At 55.1% G+C, this 23,264-nt stretch overlaps 3 protein-coding genes across 15 annotated transcripts; 2 read left to right on the top strand and 1 right to left on the bottom strand.

The window, feature by feature from the left end:
- The first annotated feature begins 6,690 nt into the window (after positions 1-6,690).
- TMEM134 (transmembrane protein 134) lies at positions 6,691-11,667 on the top strand. Of its 13 annotated transcripts, none has more exons than XR_013967534.1 (9): positions 6,743-7,010; positions 7,822-7,886; positions 8,357-8,446; positions 8,600-8,676; positions 8,994-9,090; positions 9,566-9,794; positions 10,903-10,947; positions 11,162-11,215; positions 11,316-11,667. XR_013967534.1 is itself a non-coding variant. In XM_080815748.1 (9 exons), the coding sequence occupies exons 1-9, from the start codon at positions 6,868-6,870 to the stop codon at positions 11,396-11,398; spliced, it is 723 nt and encodes a 240-aa protein (XP_080671874.1). In that variant the 5' UTR covers positions 6,744-6,867; the 3' UTR covers positions 11,399-11,667. The 13 variants fall into 13 exon arrangements, 8 of the variants coding, with proteins under 8 accessions (XP_080671878.1, XP_080671871.1, XP_080671876.1 ...); XR_013967535.1 differs by having other exon boundaries at positions 9,737-9,794; XM_080815748.1 differs by having other exon boundaries at positions 6,744-7,010; positions 7,822-7,897; positions 9,737-9,794.
- A 4,608-nt stretch (positions 11,668-16,275) lies between these two features.
- CABP4 (calcium binding protein 4) lies at positions 16,276-19,127 on the bottom strand (the record flags this gene model as incomplete). Its single annotated transcript, XM_080817876.1, has 6 exons — positions 16,276-16,384; positions 16,497-16,644; positions 17,001-17,110; positions 18,199-18,342; positions 18,426-18,456; positions 18,756-19,127. 6 exons carry the CDS (start codon positions 19,125-19,127, stop codon positions 16,356-16,358), a joined length of 834 nt encoding a protein of 277 aa, XP_080674002.1. The 3' UTR covers positions 16,276-16,355.
- Positions 19,128-19,965: 838 nt separating this feature from the next.
- On the top strand, positions 19,966-22,919 carry GPR152 (G protein-coupled receptor 152; the record flags this gene model as incomplete). The annotated part of the gene is made up of 3 exons (XM_080817877.1): positions 19,966-20,078; positions 21,020-22,265; positions 22,593-22,919. 3 exons carry the CDS (start codon positions 19,966-19,968, stop codon positions 22,917-22,919), a joined length of 1,686 nt encoding a protein of 561 aa, XP_080674003.1.
- Between the last annotated feature and the right edge of the window lie 345 nt (positions 22,920-23,264).

Here is a 23,264-nt window from a genome sequence, read left to right on the forward strand (position 1 = left end):
TTTGGGTGTATTTTCTGACAATTAAAAATTAAGCTTTTAGAAAAGATTTTATATTTATTTTTTTGAGAAAGAGAGAGAGACAGAGCAAAAGCAGGGGGGAAGAAAAGAAGGAGAGGGAGAAGCCAGCTCCATATGGAGCAGGGTGCCTGACACCAGGACTCCATCCCAGGACAGGATCCTGAGATCATGACCTGAGCCAAAGTCAGATGCTGACTGAGCCACCCAGGCGCCCTAAAACTTTCTAAAACAAAACAAAAAAACCATCAAGATCAAGTACAGCTCATTCCAGTAATGTAAGAATCATTCTTCACATCATCAATCATTCATCACCTCAATGAACTAAAGGAGAAAACTCCTGTGGTTATCTCAAAATGTTCAGGAAGAGCATTTGATGAAGTTTTATGAGTATTTATGATAAAAACTACAGTTAGGTGGGGTGCCCGGATGGCTCAGTCGGTTGAGCGTCTGACTCTTGATTATGGTTCAGATCAAGACCTCAGGCTAGTGAGACTGAGCCCTGCGTCCAGCTCCCTGTGTGGTGGGAGGTCTTCTTGTGATTCTCTTCCTCTGCCCCTCCCCCTGCTCTTGCGCGCGCTCTCTCTCTCTCTCTCTCTCTCTAAAAATAAGTGAATCTTAAAAAAACAAAACCAAAAACGTACAGTTAGGAAAAAAGGAACCTTGTCAGATTGATAAAAAGCCATATGTGATTAAGTATGATGGAGTAAGTTTCAGATTCCCTTCAACATCAGGAACAAGACAACTAGCACTCTCTACCAACAATGCTGTTTAGCATAGTATTAGAAGTCCTGACCAAAGCAATAAACCAAGAAAAATAAATTGTAAGAGTAATTACATCTACATAGAAAATTCAATAGAATCTATGGGCAGACTATTTTAACAAATTAGAGAATTTTGCAGTATTACAGGTATAGAAAATAAAACTACAAAAAATTAACAACACTCTTCACACTATCAATAACCCAATAAAAAGGTGTAATGGAAAATAAGGTACCGTTCACGAGAGAAATAAAACTCAGAAAGTATTTAGGAAGTAAAAACACAGTCTGGAACTTGTTGGAGAGAAAATATTTTCAGGACATAAATGAAGACACAGATAACTTGAGTGACATACCTTTTTAATGAATTGAAAAGCTTAACATCTGAAACTGACTTCTACTGAAATTAATCTAGAAGTATAATTGAAATCCCAGTGAAAATTCAGATGTTTTCTGAAGAACTTGGAAAAAATTTTTGTAATATTTCTACAAAACAATAAAGGTGCATGAAAACCTAGGTCAAGTTTGAAAAAAGTGACCAGAAGGCAGAGGGGGGCGGTGAGGAGGGTGGCTTGTTCTATTTTAAACCACACTGCAGACCATAAAAATAAAAAGCATGTGATACGGAGAATTAGTCAAGCAGACCAAAGGACCCAAAAGAGAGCTTAAAATAGATACATATGTCAACAACCATATACCTGACATACGATGAAAGTGTCACCACCATTTAGAAAGAGGAAGAACTGATTGGTCGGTGATTTGGGGAAAACTGCTTCACCCTACAGTGAAATAAATACGGATCCCTTCTTGTACCACATCCAGAGATAGTGTCCGTAGGATTAAGCATCTTAATTTAAATTGTAATACCTAATATGGATTGAGTGTTTATATATGGCAGGCCCTGTGCTATGCTCCTTAATATGCATGAACTCATTTAATCCTAAACTAATGCAGTGAAGGAAATACTTTATTACCTCCATATGACAATGAGGAAACTGAGGCACAGAGTTTGCATAATTTGCTCAAGGCTGGATGAGGGTGAGGTGAGTGACGTGAGTCATGCAAACTCAAATCGTGTCTTTATTTAAAATTTTGATATTTGGGGGCACCTGGGTGGCTCAGTCAGCATCTGAGTCTTGGTTTCAGGTAGGGTCATAGTATCGATGGGTGCGATTGAACCCCTCATTGGGCTCCACACCCAGCATGGAGTCTGCTTAAGTTTCTCTCTCTCCCTCTGCTCCAGCCCCCTGGGCACTATCTCTCTCTCTCTCTCTCAAATAAATACATAAAGATTTCTTTCTTTATGTATTTATTTGAGAGAGGAGAAGAGGCAGAGGGAGAAAGAGAATCTCAAGCAGACCCCAAGGGCTCAGTCCAAAGACCTGAGATCACAACCTGAGCCAAACCCAAGAGTCAGACATTTAACCAGCTGAAACATCCAGGTGCCCCTCTAAAATAAATACATAAATAAAAGCTTTTTAAAATAATCATAAATAAAGTTAAATGTCGATATTTTGCTCATCGCGTATTTTTGCCTTAAATTTTATTTTTAAAAGTAGTGCGTTAAAGTATTATTGATCTTGCTTGGTCTTTTGATGACCCCTTAAATTTTTCACCCTCGTCCTGGCCCTCCAAAATCCCGGCGCTAGTAAGGAGAGGATGAATTCCAGTGAAGTTTGCCTCTAGAGTCAGTGAACTACCTTGTTGCAACACTTTTCTGGATCATAAAACTATCAGGCCAGGACACTGTGACGTTGGAGAATATCTTTGTGATCTTGGGATGAGGAAACACTTCAAACAAGACTCAAACAGCACAAACCTGATGGGCTTGAACCTATAAAACTGAGGATCCTTTTTTTTTTTTTTTCTTTTAATGAGTCTTTGGGTGTAAAAATAGAAACAGAATAAAATGAATTTATTGACCAAGTTATTTTTCAGAAACGAACTGAAAATCTCATTTTACAGCAGTGGGGCAAACAAAACAAAACCAAGCCCAAAATACCTCTGTCACATTGCAGTCATTTGACTAGTGACCCAAGTATATGGTGAGAGATGGCGAGTAAAGGAACGTTACCTCTCTGAAAGCAGGAAACAGATCTGGGGGAGTTTCAGATGTTAGTGTGCATCTGCTGGGGGGGGTACCCAGTGGCCACAAGCTCTCCCCTTTTGCCTTCTTAGCTTGAACTGAGCATTCTGTAATGCTTTCTCTCTTTTTCTTTCCTTCCTTCCTTTCTTGTAAATTCACAGAACTCTGAAAGGAAACCCAATAAATTTTTGCTTTCAAATGGCTTGATCTGCCTCTTTGTCTTTGAAATGACTTTGAACTGTATGTCTAACTCCTTGTGAGAGAATCCGGAGCCCTCTAGCCCCTGGTCCACGAAACAAACCAGGCAGTGGTCCCCAGCTACGGACTAGACGCACGGCTCGGGCGATACAGCCAGCCATCAGCCAGCCCAATGTGACTTGTAAGCAAAGCAGAGAAAAAAGAGGAAACCAAACAGAAACAGTTTCTATTTTCCGTGTGTGTTCCCAGGATTTTCCTGTTTGTTTTTTGAGCTGGCCTTGAATGTGAATTTAGAGGGGGCTAAGGAATACCAAGTACCACCACGAGGAGATCCTAGATTTACACAACAGGTGTGTCGTGCCCAGCTGCCCCTTGGCTTTGACGGAGAACAAGGCCAGAGGGTGATTAAACTCTTAGGAAGGGTGGGATGATCCCTCAGGAAACACACTTCCAGATCAGCTGGAGATCGCAGGCCTCAAGGGAAGAGGACTTGTGTTAGGTGCTCTGTAAGAACACAGGAGATGCCTGGGCACCCGGGTGGCTCAATTAGTTAAGAGTCGGCGTTTCGGCTCAGGTCATGATCCCAGGGTTCTGGGATGGAGCCCTGTATCAGCCCCCCTGCTCAGCAGGGAGTCTGCTTCTCCCTCTGCCATTCTCCCTGCTTGTGTTCTCTCTTCTCCCTCTCTCTCTCCTTCTCTCTTTCTCTCTCAAATAAATAAAAATAAAGTAAATATTGAAGACTAAAGTTTGGAAAGAGAATAAGTAAGGAATGCTGGGGAAAAAAAAAAGCAAAAAAACCTCTTCTGGGCTGACCTGTTCAAGACAGAAACAAAACATCTTACAGTTTAACCCATTTCTGACAAAAAGTCATACCAGGGCTGACCCTTGAGGAAAAGTTAAGCTTAAACCTCTCCCAGGGGAGCCTGGCTGGCTCGGTTGGTAGGGCGTCCAACCCCTTGATCTCAGGGTCGTAAGTTTGAGCCTCACATTGGAGAAGGCCTCCAAGAAGAATGTGGAGAGAACTGGAATTTGAGTTGTCATGGTGTGAACAGAGAAGAAGAGGGCATGGGGTGCGGATCCCCCCTGCAGCCTCATTTGGAGAAGGCCTATGTGGCAATGGGCCAGAAAAGAAGCTGAAACAGAAGGCACCAAACAGGACGGGTGTCCCGGGGCAGACAGTCTGGAGCAGGTTTTTCAAGTGAGCCCCAGGGAGAATTCTTGGGGCACCCCCTGCAGGTCAATGAGGGAGGGTGCTAGGTGTGAGAGAGGAAATCGAGGCCCATTCCAGCAGCCACTTCTGGGCAGTGCTGGTACTTGGAGCCCCAGTCATCCATTGGTTGAGACCCAGCAGGAGCCAAGGCTGTGCTCCCCGAGAATGCCCATGAGTGACGTGGGCCCCAGCCTGCACTCCATCCCAGGACTCCGAGCATTGTTAACTAAGGGATGCTTAGACAAATAAGGAGACAAACCGGGGAAAAGATCTGCACAGCACCAAGGCATTGATACTTACCCACATATAGACATGCAGATCGGCAGAAAGAAGGCTAGAAACCCAATAGGAAAAATGGACAAAGGATATGAATGGAGTTCACAGAAGAAGGAAGCCCCACGACTGCCAAGTCCATGAAGAGCTATTCAAATTCCCCAGTTGTCAGAGGACCCAGATGGAAATCAGGAACCCTTTTAGATTCATCAGACTAGTAAGCTTTCGAAAGCTGGAATACCAAGTGCTAAGAGAAAATCAGAACCGTCACAGTGAGTGTGACAATTCATACATTTGTAAAGTCAAGGGGGCCTGTACCCTATGGCCTGGCAGTCCTACTTCAAGAATCCTCTCACCGTCCATCAGGAGGTAGCGTGAAGGTTGTTCATGACACTGATGCGACAGGCCTTTGAGACCGAGCTAAGCGGGCCTCGCCGAAGGATGTCGTGGATAATAAAAGTGTTGGATGTCCAACGTCCTACGCCGCATGCGACTGGCGGAAGCAACAAAGGAGAGACGTGTAGACACCACAAGTGTGGAGTGTACAAATACAAAAATCTAAACAGCAGAATGAGTTTTATACATGGCACCTGTAGATTGCAAACATTCATGTGGCAGCCGAGACATGTGTGTAGAGAACAGAGCGGGATGCATGGAGGCTGACGGCCCACGCTGAGAGGGCCCCGGTTCAGAGCAGTGATGTGTCCTAAACCGAGAAGTAGAACTCTGTCCATGAGGTCTCAGAATGAAGCGTGGGCAGTGGAGGGTCAGCACTCCGGATCCCTAGTTCCACCACCTGTGAGCATTTGGGATTTGGGCAAAGCATTCACTCACTCGGTTCAAAGCATTCATTCATTCATTCATTCAGACACTGTGGACACAGTGGCGAAAACAACCAGGTAAAATAAGTTAACTTTAGGCAAGTGCTGTGTAATGTGAAACTGACTTTAGATGGCGTAGTCAGGGATGGAACCCATGAGAGGTGACATTTGAACAGGGACACTGATGATAAAGACCCACTTGTGAAAGAACCAGGTTAAATGCTTTCCAGGTATAGAGCACGTGCAAAGGCCCTAAGGATGGCCTGTGCTGCAGAGGGTAGGTGAAGGAGGGGCAGAGGAGGCTTGATGAGATTGGATAGATAGAGGGACCAGAGCGTTCACAGCTTTATGGGCCTTAGTCAGAAAGACCTCAGCCACAATGGAAAACCAAGGGACAGTTTTATACAGACGACTTAGCCCCATACTTTTTTTTTCTTTTTAAATTAGGAATAACACACAAAGAGGGGCACCTGGGTGGCTCAGTCCTTAAGTGGCCAACTCTTGGTTTCTGCTCAGGTCATGATCTCGGAGTCCTGGGATCAGGCGACCTGGGACTCCTCGCTCAGCGGGGTCTGCTGGCTGATTCTCTCTCTCTCTCCCTCTGCCCCTCCCCCTGCTCGAGCCCTGGCACCCTCTCTCAAATAAACAAACCTTTTTTAAAAATAACACACAGGGGCACCTGGGTGGCTCAGTGGGTTAAAGCTTCTGCCTTCGGCTCGGGTCGTGATCCCTGGGGTCCTGGGATCGAGCCCCGCATGGGGCTCTCTGCCCAGCGGGGAGCCTGCTTCCCTCTCTCTCTCTCTCTCTCTCTCTGCCTGCCTCTCTGCCTACTTGTGACCTCTGTCTGTCAAATAAATAAATTAAAAAAAAAAAACACAGAGAAAAAGATCGGATATATTTTAAAAGATCACTTTGGCTGCTGAGTAGAGACTGGGTTGGAGGAGCAGAAGCCACATAAGCTTTCTGAGCCTCAGTTTCCATATCTGCGGGGGTAAGTCTACCCATCCCATGCAGATGCGCCGTGAGTCAGGGTGGGACACAGTCTGGTCCCTGGAGTCTCCTTGGCACTGGAGGCGCGGGTTGGGATGCGGAAGGCCCCATCTTGGGCCGGGGAGGCTGGCGTCCGGCTGCCTCTCCAAGCCCAGGACACAGACCTAGGGACTGCCTTGAGTACGGCGCCCGCTGTGGCTCGCGGAGGCGGCCGCTGGGAGGCGCCACGGCCCCTGTGCGGTCCCCAAAGGAGGCCCCGCCCACTGGTCCGCTCGGCGCTCGGCGCTCGGCAGCTCGGGCCTGCTGTCGGCGAGCAGGGGCGGGGCCGTTACGTGAGGGCGGGGCCTCGGCCAGGGCGCCGGACAGTCGCGCTCCCAAGACTACGGCCCGGGGCGGGGTCTGCGTGCGGGGGCGGGACCGCGGCGCTAGGGGCAGGCGGGCTCGGATGGCGGCGGCGAGGGGCGCCTGAGCGGGCCGGGGCCATGAGCGCCGCCCGGCCCCAGTTCAGCATCGATGACGCCTTCGAGCTGTCCTTGGAGGACGCGGGCCCGGGGCCCGAATTCAGCGGGGTCTCCCGCTTCGGGCCGCTGCACTTCGAGCGCCGGGCCCGGTTCGAGGTGGCCGACGAGGACAAGCAGTCCCGGCTGCGCTACCAGGTGAATGGTCCGGCCCGGCTCAACCCCAGCCCGGGTCCGAGCGGGACCCCAGGCCGGACCCTGGAGAGCCCCAACTCAAGGGAAAATCCTTCTAGAGGCCCCAGCCTGCGAGGCCACTGATCCAGGGCCCAGCCCAGATCCTCTCAGCTCTGATTTTGGTCCCCAGCCACCACTGGAGAGCCCAGAACCGGAACCCGGGAGCAAGTCTCCTGGCCCCACCTGGAAATCCCACCCGGTGTTACCACCCATTCCTGAATACTGACCTAACCCGCCCTCCCCCGCCCCTTATCCCCCCGGGCTGGAGAGTGCTCTGTACGTCGGATGCAGACTTCCCACTGAACTGGAAATCTCCATTCGCCCTAGGGGACTTCCACTGACTCTAGGATCCTTTTCTTGGAGACCTGTACCAGATTCCTGTGCCCCAAACCTGGAAACCATGGGCTTCTGCCCCCCTTGGCACCCCAAATCCAGAACCTCCATACTGGGCCTGTGAAATACCATTCTGAAAGCTCCACCCTGACTCCCGAACTTGGGAGAACTCCGGGCCCTGGGACCCATGCTAGGAGCCCTCAACCAGCCCCGGTGGCTCCTGCCACCGCCTAGCCCCCCAATCCCCCAGCACCCACATCCTACCTGGGTTTCGGTTTGTGTGAATCATCAAACCCGTTCTGCGGGAGGGTGGAGGGCCAGGTGAGCAGCTGTCACGCAGCCAGGCCCACAGCTGTGTGGGCTTGCTCTCCTCCTCTCCCTGAGGGGGAAGGAGGAAGGGCCTGGGCCCAGTAACCTCTCTGAGCCCTGTGTTCTGGAATAGAACCTGGAGAACGATGAGGAAGGAGCCCAGGCCTCTCCGGAGCCGGATGGGGGAGTCAACACCAGGTCAGGGCCAGGTGGGGACCCATCCTCCGCCTCTGCTCCTGGCTCTTGTCCCGCAGGTCCCTGGCCAGTCTTCCACCTCAGGTCACCCAGCTCTCTCACAGTGTCCTACAAGGATTCCTAGCCTGATCCCCACTCCCCTCACGGGTTCCCCTGTCCTGCAGGGTCAACCTACCCCAGTGCCAGCCCCACGCACCCACCCCCACCAGGCTCTTTATCCTGAAGAAACCCCCCAGCCTGGTCTGGCCTACCTTCCCACCTGTCCTGCAGGAATCCCTAGCTTGACTCCCCAGCCTTTCTCCACCTTGAGTCCTGCAGAGACCCCAGACCTTGAATTCCTCATCACCCCATCCCCTCTCAGTGCCCCCATCCCGCAGGAACACCCTGCAGTAGTCCCTGCACCATCCCCCACCACGTCATCACCACCCCTTCCTTGCTTCCCCGGCCTCTCACTGGGGCCAAATGGCCTGCAGGGATTCCAGCCGAACGTCCATCCGCAGCTCCCAGTGGTCCTTCAGCACCATCAGCAACACCACCCAGCGCTCCTACCACGCCTGCTGCAGGTGAGACCCGGCCCTGCTCAAGCTCCTTGCGCTCTGCGCCCCCAGAACAGGCGGCCGGGCTTTCCCCTTCGGTCCTCTGGGCGGGGGAAGGGTAACAGGAGGGAGTTGGGCTCGCGTCACCTCCCATACCCGTCCTGCTCTCCTGCCACCCAGCTGGACTCAACACCCTTTGATCCAGAAGAACCGCCGGGTAGTGCTGGCCTCCTTCCTGCTCGTGCTGCTGGGGCTGGGTGAGTGCCCTGAGGGTCCCCTGCCTGCCCGCATGCGGGGCCCATCCTCCCTTCGTGCCAGCTCTGCGTCCCCCTTGGCACACGGAGCCTCCCTGCATCCTAAGGAGGAAGCTGGCTGCCGTCACCCCGCCCCCATTCTACAGGTGAAGAAACTGAGGCCTTGGGAGGAGCAGGCCCGGCCTCCCGGTCACACAGCCGGGAAATTACACATAATTGAAATGGAACTTGGTTCGGTGCTCTAAACTTAACTTTTCTTTTCTTTTCCTTCCTTCCTTTCTTTTCTTTTTTTCCTAACTTACCCCCACTGAATCCATCAGGGAGCAGAAGAGTAACCGCTCTGCCATTTATTCTTTGTCTGCTTGGAGCCAGGTGCAGCATAGGCTTATTTCCCCTCTTATGGAAGTCACACGGCAGGTGAGAGGCAGGGCCATGACCCAGAACCTGAATAGGGACAGGTGCTCAGGGATGTCCCTACCAACCCGGTCCCCAGTGCACCTGTCATTTCCCCTTCTCTGGAGTCTGAGTGCGGATGAGGACCTATCCCCGCCCCTCGCTGGGCACATCCATTGCCCAGATGGGAAAACTGAAGCCCAGAGCAGACAGATCGCACAGCCAGATGTTTTCGGACTCGGTCTATGGGGCTGAGGACTCAGGATCCCCAGAAAGGACAAGGGTGGGGTCGAGAGGGGCCCGTAAAGACAGCCCAGCTGTGGCAGCTGCTCTTCCTCCTCCAGGTGGTCTAAGTCCCCTGGCCAGAGAGGTGAGCAGCAGCCTTAGTTCATCTCTGGGCGTCTTGGGGGCAGGGAGAGATACTGCTTTTCCAGCAGCCACTGCAAAGCTGGGCACTGGTCACACTGGCCACCTGCCTTACCCCCTTTCATTCTCTTAGTACCCATGAGGGCAAGCACTAATCCCATCGCAGTTCAGAAGTAAGGACAGAGCCTCAGGCAGGTGAAGGGACTTGCTCAGACCTCAGCTGGGAAGTGGATGAGCTGGGATTCAAACCCACATCACGGACATTACCTGGAGGCCACCTTAGACATGTAAAGTGCCTTTGCAGGAATTAGAAAAACAAGCCTCCTCTGAGTGGGCAGGGCCCCCAACCCTAAGCCAAGGTGGTAAGTAGTGTTATCAGCCCCCCATGTGTACCCTTTTTGAGGTGCTCTGTGCAGGGCACAAATCCCATAGCAGTCCATGGTGGTCCTCAAGCTTCCATACTGTATCGCCCCCCTTGCTACAGAGCCCGACTCCCTAACTCCCCCCCAATCCCATTTTCTAACTAGGGACCCAGGACTCTCTGGGCCTGAAAAGTTGATCCAGCCATGACTTCCCCAACACCCACTGTCCTCACCCAAAGTCCACGTCCCTTGCCGGGGTCTCCAGGCCCTGCCAAACTCCTCAAGCCTGGGCACTTGCCTCTCTACTCTTGCAAAATCAGGAAGCTCCTAGAAAGCCCCAAGTTCCTTCCATGGGAAGGAACTTTGGCATGCTGTTCCCTCTGTCTAAAGCACTCCTCTCCTTTTCTGCCTGCATGATCCCCACAGCAAAGTCTCTGGAGTCAGGTCATCTCCTCCTTCTAAATGCAGCTCTCTGCCTCAGTTTCATCTTCTGTGAAATGGGGATGATCATATCTTTCTCATTCAGTCACAGTGACAATAAAGCAGTGCAGGTAACAAGCTTAGCCCAGTGCCTGGCAGCACCTAGTAAGTGGTAACTAAATGTTACCTGCTGTTTCAACTGCTACCCCTGCTCAGCTTAGTGGCCACTGCCTCCAAGAAGCCCCTCCCTGATGCCCCAGGCTCCAATGCTGCCAGATCTGGCCCTCCCCTGAGCCCCCCAGGGTTGTAGCCTGGAGGTTCTTGTTGGTTGCGCCACCAGGAAGGGCCATGAGCAGGGACCTTTGCCTTTCCCTGTGGGATTCTCAGTACCAGGCACACGGCAGGTAGCCCATAAATATTTGTTGATTGACTGAAAGAGCACACCGAGGAGCAGAGAAGAATCTCTTTTGGGATATTTCCCAGGGCCTGCCGGGGCCCTGCTTGGAAAACACAGAGCTTGGTGAGCTTCCCAGGAAGGGCCTATGGCAAGGGAACCTTCAGTTCAGGTGGGGGATACCATTCCTAGGGCCTAAGCCTTGCTGGGGGTTGTGGGTGGAGGACCCCGCCCTGGCCCCGGCGCCGTCCCCCTCCTCCCGCCCTCACCCCTCGCGGCTCCATCTGTGTGCAGTGCTGATCCTGATCGCCGTGGGACTGGAGGTGGCCCCCTCGCCAGGTGAGCGCCCCCTCCTACCTCCGCAGGCCGCGGGGGTCCCCCTCAAGGGAAGAATTCCTCGGGGACTCGCGAGTCCCTAGGCCCCTCGGAAGCTTGCTTCCGCCTTCCTAGCAGGAAACGGCCCCTTCTGCCGCGGACAGTGACACTTGCCCAGGCAGTGACCGTGAGCCCCGCCCCGTGCCCCCCAGCCTTGACTCGGCCCCTCTTCCTGCAGGTGTCTCCAGCGCCATCTTCTTCGTGCCGGGCTTCCTGTTGTTGGTTCCCGGAGGTGTGAAAGGGCTCGGGGGCGGGGCGGGGCGGGGCGGGGCGGGGGCGGGGCGGGCTGGGCTCTGGGCGGGCCCTCGGCGCTGACCGGCCCCGCCCCGCAGTCTACCACGTGATCTTCATCTACTGCGCCGTCAAGGGCCACCGGGGCTTCCAGTTCTTCTACCTGCCCTACTTCGAGAAGTGAACCGCGGGGCGGGCAGCCGGGATCCAGCCTCGTCTCCGAGCGGCCCCAGGAGGCGCTCCTCGGGTCCGCTCCGGCTCCCTCATCTCCAGGGAAGAACTCCGGGACCCCGGAGCCCCTAACCCCTCGAAGTTTGCTCAGGAAGTTTGCCCAATACCCAGGCCTGGAAAAGTCGCCCCTGGCCTGTTCTGTGCCTTAACTTATTCTTGGCCCCTGGGGCTGCTGGATTGGTGGTGTTTTGTGCTAATAAAAGAATGTACTTCATTCCAGAAGAGACCATTGATCCTTCTTTCCCACCAGCCCTGCCCAGCCCACCAGCTTGGCCGCAGCCCCCCTCCCGCAAAAACTGAGGAAAGGGCTGATGGAGCTCCGGGGCTCCAGGACCACCCATCTTCCCACTGTGACAGTCCTGATGCTCTAAGACTTGCTGCTGCACTCTGGGGGCAGAGCTGGGCCTGGGACTCTGTCTTGCAAGCCTGGAGGAGATCCCACCAGCTTCCCATCTCCCCTGGCCCTTTGCAGAGTTGGCCCTGCCCATTCCTCTACCCGGAGGCGCGGCATTGGTGCCTGCCCCGGATGGCCCTGGCCAAGGGCACTCAGATGACGCAGGCCTGGGCCCTGGAGGCTAGTATCCTGGTTGCAGCCTGGCTCTGGGGCCCTGGACTGCCACAGCCAGCTCTGAATGTGGGCCATGACAAGACGGCAGCCCAGCCCTCTCCGCCCACTGCCCTACTTCCCAAGTCCCGGGATTGGGAGAAGTAAGGGCAAAGACAATGGGAAACGGCCAGTATCACAGAACCTCGGTGATCGAAGGCTCTTAGAACCACAGAACGTTGTAAACGGACCATCTCAGACTTTTGGAAAACCCAAGCATCTCAGAATCTTGAGAGCCAGGAAACAGAATCTTCGAGAATCCTGCAATCTGAAATCCTAATAGCTACCATTTATGAAGCTCTTAGAAGGCAGCAGGTCCTGTGCTAAGCACTTAACACAGGTGATTTCTGATAATCACCACCTTAGCCCCATTTTATAGATGAGGAAACCATGGTCCAGAGAGACTGATTGACCCAAGGGCAGAATCGAACATAACGCAAGGTTTCCACGACACCTGGGTTTAAGAGGGAGAGGAAAGGAGACAGAGCACATGTGTCCCCAGCCGACCACCCAAGGGGCTGGCTGAAGGACTACGAGCTGGGGTAGATCTCATTCATACACTTAGATGTTCACAGTCTTTCTACCCAATAACCCACGAGTGCCACTAAGAAGAGACATGGCCTGCTTTCCATTGTGTCTGCAGCAGCCAGAATGATGTCTTTAGATTCCTGTAACTTTGTTGGAAGACGTAGCCCCCAGACCCCTTCTCCCACTCCTGTTCTCGCCCACCCAGACTTCCCACCCTCAGCCTCCCAGTCAGGACACTTTTAAGGGCACCAGTGGAGTGCGGGAATTCCTAAACCCACGGTTCTCAAACCAGCTGTGGTAAAGGACCAGTTTTCATTTCTAATCCATCATGGACCAGTACCTTGGCAAAATAAAATAAAACCTGGAAAAATGAAATAAAGACATACAGAATATAAGCCCACAGTCTGTATTACCAGATTTACCAGACGTAAAATTACATTTCAATGACTATAATCAGAACAAACAGAAGAAGAAAGGAAACTTGTGAAAACCGCTGTGAGCAAATAGGCAATTAAGACAGAAAGTTGCTACTCTGCCCATAACTTTCCGTCATTCCACGGTCTTACCTTTCTTTAATTGTCTTTTAAGATTTTATTTATTCATTTGAAAGAGATAGAGAAAGCACAAGCAGGGGGAAAAGGGAGGGAGAAGCAGACTCCCCGCTGAGCTGGGAAACCCACATGGGACTCGATCCCAGGACCTTGAGATCATGACCTAAGACAGACGCTCAACCATCTGAGCCGCCCAGGTGCCCCTCCACAATCTTAACTAAACAAAGTTATTCCAGAAGTTGTGATTCTCCATATGATAAGACTACAGCAGGTGTCAGCAAGCGATAACTCACAGACCCGATATGGTCCCCGGGCTCAAAGTGGTTTTTACATTTTAGTAATGGTTGGGGAGAAAGTAAAAGAATAGTACGATTTCGTGACACATAAAAGTGGATAAAATTCAAATTTCAGTGTCAATGAATCAAAGTTTAGTTAATTCATTACTAAATTTCCAGCCCAGCCACAACTATTCATTTCTGTGTTGGCCATGGCTGCTTGGGGATACAAAGCTGGGCAGTCGTGAGAGAAACCGTATTTCCTCCAAGCCTAAAATCTTTACACTGTCACATTTTACAGAAAAAATTGACCAGCCCGTGGTCCATGTGAACACACGGACAGGACACTGAATCACAACATTTAAAGTTTCACCATGACCAGTGTGCTTGACTTGGGCTGGTTAATTTATGTAAACCCAACTGAGTTGACAGTAGCCCTATCCTCAGGAGATAATGAACCTCTAAATGTAGCTTCTTTCTTTGTTGAAAAATACATCGATATTTGTGTCCAGATGAGAAACGTTAGATTTCCTTAGTGAATTGTGCGTCATTTTACCCCTAATGCTTTTTGCCTGATAGCCCATTTCTGTTTGCTCTCCCTGTACTTACACCGTTTCTCTTGGTTTCTTTCATTTTTTCCTAGTAAATCTGTTTTCCAAGCCATCACTTTCGGCCTTTCCATTCTCATTGTGCTGCTTGAGTGTGTCTTAGATCCTGCACTCAGCTGTGGGGAAGAGCCCGGCATCTGCTCTCTGTCCCACCCAGACACCCCCCCAGAATTCTTATTTTTAAAGGATTATTTCTGCCTTCTGTTTTTGTTTGTTTGTTTTGTTTTGTTTTTTAACATAGGCTCCAAGCCCAGCGTGGAGCCCAACTCGGGGCTTGAACTCGTGACCCTGAGATCACAACCTGAGCTGAGATCAAGAGTTGGATGCTCGGGCACCTGGGTGGCTCAGTGGATTAAAGCCTGAGCCTTCCTTTGGCTCAGGTCATGGTCCCAGGGTCCTGGGATTGAACCCCGCATGGGGCTCTCTGGTTGGCGGGGAGCCTGCTTCCTCCTCTCTCTCTGCCTGCCTCTCTGCCTGCTTGTGATCTCTGTCAAATAAACAAATAAAATCTTTAAAAAAAAAAAAAGAGTTGGTTGCTCAACTGACTGAGCCACTCAGGCACCCCTTCCTACCTTCTGTTTTAATGTTTCCACGGACTTTGTTTTTCTTTACTTTCCCCCCATCTTCTGTAGCCTTCTACTGGTTTAATCAAGAATTCTTCACTTTCCCTCTTTTCTTCCTCTATGGATTTGACTATTGAAAAAAACATTCTAGGGGCTCCTGGGTGGCTTAGTGGGTTGAGCCTCTGCCTTCAGCTCAGATCATGATCTCAGGGTCCTGGGATTGAGCCCTGCATCGGGCTCTCTGCTCGGCGGAGAGCTGCTTCCCCCTCTCTCTCTGCCTGCCTCTCTGCCTACTTGTGATCTCTGCCTGTCAAATAAATAAATAAATAAGAAAATCTTTTTAAAAAAAAACATTCTATCTCTATTTCTATACATTAATGATTCCCTTTAAATGGTTAACTAATTCTAAACTGATCGGTGAATCTCTCCTCCTCTAGGAAAGATGAGAAAAAAAGATATCAGCATGTTTAAAGTATCCCCTCCCATCTTCTATTTTATTTTGTCTATATTTTAGTCCCTCCTTTATTTTTAAAATCCCCCAAATTAACTTTTTTTTTTTTTTTACAGTTAATGCTTCTTTGAATCCACCAATGTGTTTACTGATCGCTTTCCCGACCATGATTTAGTACCCACTCTGCCTTTGTTCAGGTCTAAATTTCCTTCTTACTGAAGCCATCCCTTCCACAAGAGCACATGGGTGGGAAGCTCTTCCCAACGTTTATTTCCTGAAAAAAGTTGATGTTTCACCTTCCTTCTGGAGTAACGATTCGGTGAGGGATAGGCTTCTTGGCCGGCGATCATTTCTTCTCGGCCTGGTGACCTGCTCATCCCATTGTCTTCTGGCATTTACTGCGGCCAACGAAAAGTCTTGGCGGAGCCGAGTTGCTCTTCCTCGGTGAGCCATCGGACTTTTGTCTCGAGATGAGTTGTTTATAGGGTTTTCCTTTTGTGACAGGGTTGTTGAGCCCATCGTGTCCAGGGTTGAAGAGCGCCCTTCCAGTAGCTTCCCCTATCTCTTCAGCTCTCCTGCCTCATGTGCAAGCCTCAGTTTCATGTTCCTTAGAGTAGCTTTCTCCCCTCAAGGCCCTGGACATCTGTACCCTTGCCACTTCCTCAGGCCGGTAGGTGGAAATATATTTGATCCTCTCTTCAAGAACAGGGTAGCTCTTTGCGACCCTGGAAGGTACTCGGGCTCACGTTCTGTTCCTTGGCCTCTTACAAATCTTCTGTCACTCGTAAGGGTCAGAGCCGGGGCTCCGGAACTTCTCTCTATGTTGAGACCCCCATGGTGTCCCCACTCTCCCACCACCCAGCTTTGAGTTCTTGCCTTGTCTTTAGTACCTGGGGTCACCCCTGGCTTTCTTTCAAGTTCAGCTTTTTTTTTTTTTTAAACATTTTTACACAATAGTGTGAGGCACCCAGTCACCCTCCCAACTGACCACGTTACCAGAATCCCACCAGCGCCGTCCCCCTGCCTTTGAACGCTGCAGTTCCCCGGGAGCTTGTTACCTCCCAAGTTCTGGAGAGTTCCAAAATCTTGCTCATACTGGAGAATGACAGGCCGCCGGGGGGCAGGTTTCCTCCAGGCAGCTCCGCGGGGAGGCAGGCGAGGATGGAGGCGGGCGGGTGACCGCACAAGCACCAGCCAGACGTTGTCAAGGTTCTGAAGCAGCCTGGGAGCTGCTGGGTCTCTTCCATTCCGGGGCCTCATGGGGAGGGTGTATAGCGTGAACCCTGCCGGCCTGGGGCCAGAGGGGCAACGCGTTCTCCCTGCTGGCGCCTCAGTGGGTGAGAAGCATCATCACAAACTCTGGAGGAAACAAGGGGCGGGGCTTGGGCCAGTTCGGGTCGGGGATCCCAGGACACGCTGGGCTCCTCCTGGGCGCAGGAAGGGTGGGGGGTGGGATGGGAAGGAGACTCACCGTCAAAGTCTACGGTGCCATCCCCGTTGAGGTCCACATCTCGGAGCATCTCATCCAGCTCAGGACCCACCAGCGGCTCCCCCAGCAAAGCAGGTGCTGCCTGTCGCAGCTCTGCCACGGTGATCCGTCCATCTCTGTCCCTGTCGAACTAGGATTCCAGCAGGGCTCAGCCCCTCCCACCCAAAGCCGGCTCTGCCTGAACCCGCCTCTATCTTGCCACATCCTGGGCCCAGATGCCCCCACCTGGCGCCCATCCAGACCCTCCACCTCTTCCGAAGCTGGGACAGCAGGCCCCCCTGCTCTAGGAAGTCTCCCTGGGTGGATCCCCCAGCTGAGAGGGAGCTGGACCTTCTCCAACCCCTCCCTGGCCCTAGGCCCCCCATCTGCAGGGCCGTGGGCCTCCAGAGGCTGAACCCCACCCCCAGTCTCTCTGGCCCGGATGGGAGGCCAGCAGGCCTGCTGTCCAGTCACCCAACCAGCACCCGACTCGACCACACTCCACACCTCTCGGAAGGCGATGCGCAGCTCCCGCACCCCCAGCATGTGCGCCGTCTCCTCCCTCAGCTTTGGGCTCATCAATTCCACAAACTCCTCGAAGTCCACGCGGCCACCCACTGTGGACCCAGGCAGAGCGTCACGGTGGAAAGGGCCGGGCCCGAGAAGGGACGTCACAAGCATCAAAGGTGCCAGCCTCTCCCCAGCTCTGCATCTGGGAAGGAATCCCCAGGGTCCAAGCCCTTGGGGGTGGAGGTGGGGAGAGGAGGAGGGAGCCCCGTTCTCCACGGGGACGACAGGGCGAGGTGCTTGGGTGCTCTCAGTGAAGCACGTGAGTGTGGGGGAAGGAACCCAAGGTTTGGACCCAGGCAGCTCCAGGTTCAAACTCTGCCTCAGCTGCCGAGGGGCATGGCCTTGGGGGGACTCGTGAACCCTCCTTCCTCATCCTGGGGCAAGGATGAGAGGACCCACTCTTGGGTGCTTTTGAGGCGGCAGTGCATGGCTCTTACATGCTGGGACCCCATGGGCAACAATAAATGCCCCTTAAGAAGTGTGCCCAGGTGGTTTCTTGAGTCTAAGCTACCATCCACTGTAAAAAGCACCAATAGACAAATAACAGCGTTGGGGGAAAGAAAAGAAGCACAACACTGAATGTTCGCATTAACCGTAAGTCACATCGCATTTTGGAAACCATAGAAAAACCAAATGCAGGTGTCCTGGAAGGAAGGGAATCTGATATTTGACAAATCAGCTAATGATAATCACAAGTGCCCCGTCTATCTGATACTTAATCGCAAAGAAAGGCCAGTGTTCGGTCGCACTAGGCCTCACTGAACCTCGGAGGCTCTTTTCAGGGACCTCAGGAGGGTCAGAGAGACACAGAGAAGAGAGCCAGCTGGGAACATTTTATTGCTAGTATCACAGAGACAGAGGGGGTCCTCAGCCAAGCCCCAAGGGTCTCTTGGATCACGGGTGCCTTTCATGACCCCTGCACCTGACTAGGCTAATGTCAGATGGTCAGAATGCCCTAGAAACTGCCACCCACTCCCACCACCACCCCTGCAGACTCCCAGAGCCACCTCCTGCCACCTCCTCGTCATCCCCCAAACCACGAGACTCAGAGAGGACCAGGGCTGCCGAGCCTGGGCACAAAGTTAGGTGACTCCCACCCCACCCTGCCCCGGGACAGTGGGGGTCAGTCACTGACTCCTCATCTTGACGTGCTGGGAGACCTCGATGAGCTCCATCTCGGTGGGCATGTAGCCCAGCGTCCTCATGCAGTCGCCCAGCTCCCGGTAGCCGATGTAGCCATCACGGTCAGTGTCAAACTCCTCAAAGGCGGCCTGCAGCTCTGCAGGGGAGGGAGGTCAGGCCCAGGCAGCCCGGGTCAGGGACCCCTCCCACCCGCCTCTGCCACCAGCAAGGGCCACTCACCATCCAGCTCCTCGGGGCCCAGCTCGCGGTCCTGCAGAAGCATAGTCCGCCATGTCCCCAGGGCCCATCCTTCCTCCTCCAGCCCTGGGCCACGATGGCCTGGGTAGGGCCAGTCCCAGAAGGGCAGGAGAAGGCATCTGACTCCCGTGGGCCCCTGGAGAAGACAGGACCACCCCCCTTCCTGCTCCTGGGGCCCAGAGCTCTCACAGAATCCTGGGTCTGGAGCAGAGGTGGCTGGAGGCCTGAGTACCAGGAGCAGGGCAGGCCGAGTCCAAGGGCACAAGTGTGATCCCTGTCCCACCCCCACCCCCAGCCCGGGCCCCACCTGACCTTCCCGAAGATGCGGTTGAGCAAGGGCCCGTATGTCTTCTGAGCAGCATCGTGCTGGGGGCCGGGGCGATGCCGGTGGGACTGGCGACGGGAGGCTGGCCCTGGGGTTGCAGGACCGGTCCCCTCCCGTCCTCCAGTCCCAGAGGGGTTCCTGCTGCTCCCTGGGGCCTCGGGACCCGGGAGAGGGCTCTGCCCCTGAGAGCTGCCAGCACCCTTCCGGGACCCTCGGAGCCCCCTCTCCTTCTTGCTCCTCTTCCTGGTCAAGGGGAGGCCCTCAGCACCACTCCTGGAAGCCACGACCCCCGCAGGAGGCTTCTGCGGGCTGGGGGCCGGGTCTGGGCCGGGCAGCGCCCTCGCCTGCTCTGCGGCCATGTGGGGAGGGACGGCGGGCTCAGAGACGCAAGACCAGGGAGCACCCCTGGTTCTCAGGAACCATAAAGCTGCTTATGCACCCCTACCATGAGAACTGATGGCCGGGGATGGAGACTTGAAGGGGATTAGGGTAAGTGAGGCGGGCAGCGCAGGCCCTAATCCGGACCCTCTGCCTGGGGGCAGAGCCACATGGGTGAAGAGAACTGTCCCCAGCCACAGGGGAGCCAGGACACAAGGCTACAAGGAGCTTAGGACTCTTGCTCCGCCCCCCCACGAGCTGGGAGGCCCAGCAAGTTCACCTCTCAGTCGCCTTGTCTATGAAACGGGAAAGGGGGGTGGGGGGGGCGGGGGGGCGGGGGGGCATATTGCCGAAGAGGCAGGGACTCTCTGTCCTTGACTCCAGTCCCCAACTCCAGCCGTGTGACATGGGCAGGACTTAGCTAAGACAGGACAAGGGAAGTCACGTCAGGAGGCAAAGTGTGGGCAAAAGCTGGGAGAAGGGAGAGCCCAGGATGAGTCGCCCACTGCAGCCCCCTGATAGCGGGACACGGTGGCCAGAGCGGAGGGTGTATGAAGTGGCGGAAGGGAGGCCCGATCACAGAGGCCTTGAATGCCAGAGTGAGGGACATGGAGGGGCTATCAGAGGAGGTGGACCCTAGAGGTGGGGGGAAGCCAGAGCTTGATCAGAGGCAGCCAGGCCCAGGGCGAGGAGGTTTTAGCCCTCCGGCTCTGTCAGAGATGGGGTGGCCCGGCTGGTCACTTGGCCCTGCTAGGCCGGGGTTAGGGTTTCCCGGCGAGCAGCCCCATGAATGATTGATGTCTTCTCAGCTTGGGTTTCATGCCGGCCGCCCTAGCGCCGCCGGGCGCCATGCAGCAGGCCCCGCTGGCGTGGGGCCCCGCGGACGGCTGGACCCCTGGGCAGGCAGGCACGCCCCAGGCCGCACCTCACAGGTAAGCCAGGCCTCACCTGTGGGGGCTCAGGGCAGCTCAGGGCTATGATCCAGCAGAGGCTGGAGCTGGCAGAGCGGGGTCTGCCTGAGGAAGAGGCTAAGCGGGAGGAGAGCCCCGGGCTACAGGCAGAGGGGCCGGAGTGGTGGGCCACAGGCAGGAGCCGGCCTTTGGGGGCTGTCTACGTACCCCCTTGACTCGGCCCTCAGCACCTTCTCCACCCTCAGAGGGAAAGTCCCTCCACCCATAAGGCCCGTGAGGGAAGGTGGAGGCGGGGTGGGAGAGGCAGCAGGCCTCCAGGGTCCCAGTCACGCCATCCTCATCACGCTGCTGAGCCCCCGACCCCTTCTGTCCGCTGGCCTCAGAGGACCACCTCCTGCCTGAGCTGTGAGAATGAGGACAGGGCCCCAGAAGGGGGTCGAGGATGGTGAAGAGGGTGGAGCTGCTTCCGGGGACGGCTGTCCTGGCCTGAGCTGCAGACCCCCACCTGAGCTCAGGAACTGCACTTGCTGCGGGGAGGGCCTCCTCTGGCCCGGGATCCTGGGACTCCTACGGGCCCATGGGGCCCTGAGCCTCCCCGCTCTGGGGATCTTAAAGCACTTGAATCCCACGATACCAGATGGGAAGAGGCCTGCGGCGATTTGACCAAGCAGTTTGCACAAACTGTCCTCCCTGGAGCCCCAGGGGTGCTCCCCTGTCCTTTAATCTGAGCACTCCCTTCTCGTTCACGTGGGAGTTCTGCTGTGCTATTTTATTTGAAGAAAACATTCACAGCTTTAAAAACATGTTCGAAAGCCAACTCTATCGGGTGCACTGGGATTCCGAGAGGCAGAATGGTTAGGTGTGAGTTTCAGGCCCGGAGCCTCTGTCCTACCTCTGCCCTTGGGCGAGTCACCGATTCTCTGAACCTTCCTTCCCTCTCCTGTAAAATGGATTGTCTGAAGACTAGGTGGCGTCGTCTACTTAAAGGCCCCGGCCGAGGCTAACCACCCAAAGGGCGATGACGATGGCTCAGAGAAGGACAGTGTCGTGCCTGGAGATACACAGCACCCTCTCTCTCATACTCAGTCCCTCATGATTCCCTTGATCCATCAGGCCCCCGCTCTGTGGACAGCACACCGGGGACCTCGGACGGACACCGCGATGGAAGCCGACCCGGGTGCCGCCGGCCTCGGGCCCCGCACAGAGCCAGACGATGAAGACTACTATCCCCAGGGTGTCTGGGACACGGTCTTCCTGGTGGCCCTGCTGCTCCTGGGGCTGCCGGCCAACGGGCTCATGGCGTGGCTGGCCGGCTCGCAGGCCCGGCAGGGAGCGGGCAGGCGGCTTGCCCTGCTCCTGCTCAGCCTGGCCCTCTCGGATTTTCTGTTCCTGGCGGCGGCGGCCTTCCAGATCCTGGAGATCCAGCGGGGAGGACACTGGCCGCTGGGGACGGCGGCCTGCCGCTTCTACTACTTCCTGTGGGGTGTGTCCTACTCCTCCGGCCTCTTCCTGCTGGCGGCGCTCAGCGTGGACCGCTGCCTGCTGGCGCTGTGCCCGCGCTGGTACCCGGGGCGCCGCCCGGCCCGCCTGCCCCTCTGGGTCTGCGCCGGCGTCTGGGTGCTGGCCACGCTCTTCAGTGTGCCCTGGCTGGTCTTCCCGGAGGCCGCCGACTGGTGGTACGACCTGGTCATCTGCCTGGACTTCTGGGACAGCGAGGAGCTGCCCCTGCGGATGCTCGAGATCCTGGGGGGCTTCCTGCCTTTCCTCCTGCTGCTCGTCTGCCACGTGCTCGCGCAGGCCGCCACCGCCTGCAAGACCTGCTGCCGCCGGCCGAGGCCCGCGGCCTCCCGTGGCTTTGCCCGCGTGGCCCAGACCATCCTGTCCGCCTACGTGGTCTTGCGGCTGCCCTACCACGTGGCGCAGCTGCTGTACCTGGCCTTCCTGTGGGACTTCTACCCCGGCTACCTGCTCTGGGAGGCCCTGGTCTACTCCGACTACCTGATCCTGCTCAACAGCTGCCTCAGTCCCTTCCTCTGCCTCCTGGCCAGCGCCGACCTGCGCGCCCTGCTGCGCGCCGTGCTCTCCTCCTTCGCGGCGGCTCTCTGTGAAGAATGGCCCGGCGGCTTCACGCCGGCCGAGCCACAGACCCAGGTGGATTCTGGGGGCCACACTTCGCCAGGGCCCATGGCCCAGCCACAGTTGGATTCCGTGGCCCCTCCGCAGTTGGATTCTGTGGCAGCCCCACGGGCGGACCCCACAGCCCAGCCACAGTTGGATTCTGTGGCACCCCCACGGGCAGACCCCACAGCCCAGCCACAGTTGGATTCCGTGGCCCCTCCACAGTTGGATTCTGTGGCTGCCCCACAGGCGGACCCCACAGCCCAGCCACAGTTGGATTCTGTGGCACCCCCACGGGCAGACCCCACAGCCCAGCCACAGTTGGATTCTGTGGCTGCCCCACAGGCGGACCCCACAGCCCAGCCACAGTTGGATTCCGTGGCCCCTCCACAACTGGATTCTGTGGCACCTCCACAGGCGGACACCACAGCCCAGCCACAGTTGGAGCCTGTGGTCCCCCCACAGTTAGATTTTGTGGTCCAGCCTCAGCTGAACTCCTCAGCTCAGCCCCAGGTGAACCATGAGGCCCAGCCCCATTTGGACGTTGTGGTTCAGGCACAAGAGAGCCCTAAGGCCCAGGCCCCCGGACCCCCTTCTGGCTCAGCCCCCAGGCCCCGTGATGAAGCTTCCTCTGCTCGCTCCACAGATCCCACCCCAGAAGCCCCCGAGAACCCAGCTGTGCCTGCTGCCTCTGAGGGAGAAAGCCCCAGCAGTGTCCCCCCAGAGGAGACAGGCCCCACGTGAGGGTCTCGGAAAGCCCAGGCCCATAAGGTCAGGGGAGGAACCTGAGGGAGACAAACGAAGCAGCCAGTCGGAGCAGAGGGGAGCCATGGAGGACGTCCTCGTGGAAAGCCCCACCCAGTCCCCGGGGCCTGGCAGGAGGACTTTGGGGAAGTGAAAAATGAAGCACCAAAATGTCCCAGGCAGTTTGTCGCAAACGTCTTGTCCCCCCTCAGGTCCCGCTTGTCCCCTGCACCGAGTGGCCCAGCAGTCGGAGCCCATGGTCTCCGGCTGGGCTCTGCCCCCAACAGCCCAGACCCCACGGACAGTCTCCCCCAGCCTCAGTCCTGCAGGAGACAGCCAGCAGGG

Source organism: Martes martes, assembly GCF_963455335.1.
Source record: "Martes martes genome assembly, chromosome: 10".
In the NCBI taxonomy this organism is placed as follows: domain Eukaryota; kingdom Metazoa; phylum Chordata; class Mammalia; order Carnivora; family Mustelidae; genus Martes; species Martes martes.

Coding starts and splice junctions, on each gene's coding strand:
- TMEM134 (XM_080815745.1), top strand. CDS start 6,837: ATGAGCGCCGCCCGGCCCCAGTTCAGCATCGATGACGCCTTCGAGCTG. Junction 9,091..10,902: donor TTATGGAAGTCACACGGCAG/GTGAGAGGCAGG, acceptor ATCTGTGTGCAG/TGCTGATCCTGATCGCCGTG. Junction 11,216..11,315: donor CCTGTTGTTGGTTCCCGGAG/GTGTGAAAGGGC, acceptor CCCGCCCCGCAG/TCTACCACGTGATCTTCATC.